General features: G+C 38.3%; 1 protein-coding gene across 1 annotated transcript; it reads right to left on the bottom strand.

Annotated features, from left to right (window-relative positions):
* Positions 1-1,085: 1,085 nt before the first annotated feature.
* Positions 1,086-2,383, bottom strand: LOC149257947 (putative germin-like protein 2-1). The gene is made up of 2 exons (XM_089370438.1): positions 2,152-2,383; positions 1,086-2,032 (listed from the first exon to the last, which is right to left on the bottom strand). Exons 1-2 carry the CDS (start codon positions 2,279-2,281, stop codon positions 1,488-1,490), a joined length of 675 nt encoding a protein of 224 aa, XP_089226564.1. The 5' UTR covers positions 2,282-2,383; the 3' UTR covers positions 1,086-1,487.
* Positions 2,384-2,933: the final 550 nt, after the last annotated feature.

Below are 2,933 nucleotides of genomic sequence, written 5' to 3'. Positions count from 1 at the left end.
ATGGAAAATTAGCCCATCTGCAAAATTTAGATCCTAAAATTTCCCCAAATATAAATCGTTAAAATTTTCTAATTGTTATAAAAAATATAATAAAGTGATTTCAAACTTACTCGAAGTATCATATAACTCAACCATTATTCAATAAAAAAAATCAGAAACATCACATATATTATTCTTACAACCAAAATTAATTTTAATTCAATTTTTATTATCATTCTTTTACATTTATTATACATACTCGAAAATAATTACACATCTAATATTTAAATCCTTTATAATATCTAAAAATGGAATAATTCAAAATTATTAATTTTATGAAGTAATGTAGAAAGAGGAAAAGAATATCAATTAATCGGTTCTATATATTCCTGTATAACCAAACGTAGTGTATAAAAAATTGGAGTTGTCTTTAGTGCGATTTTTTGGACTTTCTGGTGCCAGAATCTGGTGGAAAAATTTGAGGTGAAATCTTGATTTGTGTTATTTAAACTAGTTTTTTTACTGTATATATGGATTGAGCGCGTGGAAAACCCTTGGGACACTTGGATTGCACAAGATTACCCATCAAGCTTGTGATGTCAATAAATTCCTGCAATGTATATATGGATTCAACACCCTCCAAAACCCCTAATGCACTTCGATTGCACAGGATTACCCATCAAACTTGCGATTTTAATAAATTCCTGCAATTACACTAGAAAAATGCCACCATAAGAGCTTCCAAAAAGTCACACTAAAAACCACTCCTAAATTTTTTATCAAAATCAAATAAAAGTTTTACGTTTTACAAGAGTTACCATTTTCGTTTGAATTTTAAAACTATTTATTTATAATTAAAATTTAATTTAAAATATTAAATACATAAAGGCCGGAGTGTGTGTTGCATATCCACAAACCTTATGTATACAACCTTAGCAACGCTTACCCACGCTTACCCGCAACATAGAGCCTAGGAAAAGCAGATGATGACCTATGGAAGACATGACCACGAACACTTGCAAAATATTTGTTCCTCGAATTGAGTTTTAGTTAACATTTCATAATGTGCTCAAACATAACAAGAAGATAAACAAATTGAACGTCTTGTCCGTGGTAGAGAATTATATCGAAAGTAAGTGGAGAAAATATGAATGACGATGGGGAGAGGGTGTCCAGATCGAATGAATTTCATTATCCTTTTTATTATATTGCAAGGAAGTCTACAGGATAAGTCTGCATAGACGGATATGAAATTAAAGCTGTGAAATTTATTAATCCAAACAAACACCGCCGATTTGCAATATTGAGGTACCACACATTTATGTGGTATATTGGGGTACCATACTTGCATACTAGATAGTAATGACTACCTATTACTCCGTGACTTGAGAGTAATTAGAGAGGGGTTTTATTTTTTATATAAATACCAACTGAACTGAATTGAACAACTAAAGACCAAATCTATTCTGATTGATGCAAAGGAGAAGTGACATCGTCATGAGATGACATCAGGAGGAGGACTTGAATTTGTTTTGGAGACGGTGGACGAGCTTGGAATCGATCTGGAAAGCTCTGGCAAGAACGGAGGCATCAACAGGGGGAGAGGCACCGAACAGTGCGTTGGCCACCAGCTGAGTTCCTGGATTCTGGCTGCTCAGTCCAGAGATGGCCACTGCGTTGACAGAGCCAATGTTGAGTTGGAAGTGCACAAGGCCTTTGGGGAACACGAACACGTCTCCCTTCTCAAGCTTTGTGGCGATCAATGTGTTGTTAGTGGTGATGAAACCAACTGAGAGAGTACCCTCGATGACCACCAAGATTTCGGTGGCCCGCGGATGTATGTGAGGGGGAACGAGACCGAGAGGAGTAGCGAAATCAATCCGAACCATGGAGATTCCTAAGGTGTTCAGCCCTGGTAGTTCCATGACAGAGGCTGGCGTTACGTTAAATCCCAACATGTTACTTGTATCTCCCGCTTTATCTAGGCCCCTCAACAGGAAGTCCTTTGCTGTAACCATGGCCGCATCCTTGCACGGGAATCCGTTCACAATAACTGCATCATAAATCAAATTAAAACAACATTTAGGTGATGTACTTATTCATCGATGATCACACTATTGATAGCAAACGCATCAGAAATAGAAATACACATCATCAAATGCAAATTTATACCTTTGCTCTTTAAATCAGCGACGCAAATGTCTTGTAAAGCATCTGGATCACCTGCGCGCACAATAACAATACTATTCGCGTATGACAAGATCAGCAGTACTGCAAGGGCTAACGCCGGAAAGGATTCCATGCCTGCAACTCAACTCAACTCACTATTCTTTTCTTTTCTTCCTTACGATTCGATGCTTAAATGATAGATGATGCTGCACTGAGTAGTTCGATGAAGAATGAATTTTGAACGTTCTTCCTTTTCCTTTTATAACGTAGCGGCCATATGCCATTTCCGATTTTAATACAAGTCTCCCCACCCCAGCCAAGCCAACAGTGAATGACCCAGTCATGAATGCCGCCTGTATTGACATTAAGAAGTCCAACTTTTAATTTCAGTCTCCGTCGAAGCAAGAGTACTGAGTGACGCACTCTTCACGACGCGGTCACCCGCCTGTATATATTGACATTAAACTTGGTAGCAACTGTGTGAAACGGAGATAACGCGGATCATTACCCACCAACGCCCCTCTACCGCATCTGACCGTGCCAGGATTTTTGGTGTTTTTTGGTTTTCACCGCCTTTACGGCATCCTCATTTTCCCTTCGGGAGAAAGGATCAAGTTATCGAAGACGCATGTAGCTGGGCATTTATTGCCTTATGGTATGCCCGTTATGCATAACATATGGTCATCCAGACTAATACACTGACAATTTGGCATTTCTCCAGCATTCTCTTCCTCAGGTCCTACAATGGATCCGGCAGCTCCTTCATGTATTTATTTATTTCAAAA

Source organism: Pinus tabuliformis, chromosome 6, assembly GCF_031772625.1.
Source record: "Pinus tabuliformis cultivar Carrire ecotype Pingquan chromosome 6, CPIR1, whole genome shotgun sequence".
NCBI classification, from domain to species: Eukaryota; Viridiplantae; Streptophyta; class Pinopsida; order Pinales; family Pinaceae; genus Pinus; species Pinus tabuliformis.
Note: the sequence above shows the minus strand (reverse complement) of the source record. Positions and strands in the feature narration are given on the sequence as shown.

Excerpts from the sequence above, each read along its gene's own strand:
- LOC149257947 (XM_089370438.1), bottom strand. The coding sequence starts at position 2,281 with ATGGAATCCTTTCCGGCGTTAGCCCTTGCAGTACTGCTGATCTTGTCA. Across the intron at positions 2,033-2,151 it reads CGCTGATTTAAAGAGCAAAG|TTATTGTGAACGGATTCCCG; the intron begins GTATAAATTTGC and ends TTTATGATGCAG.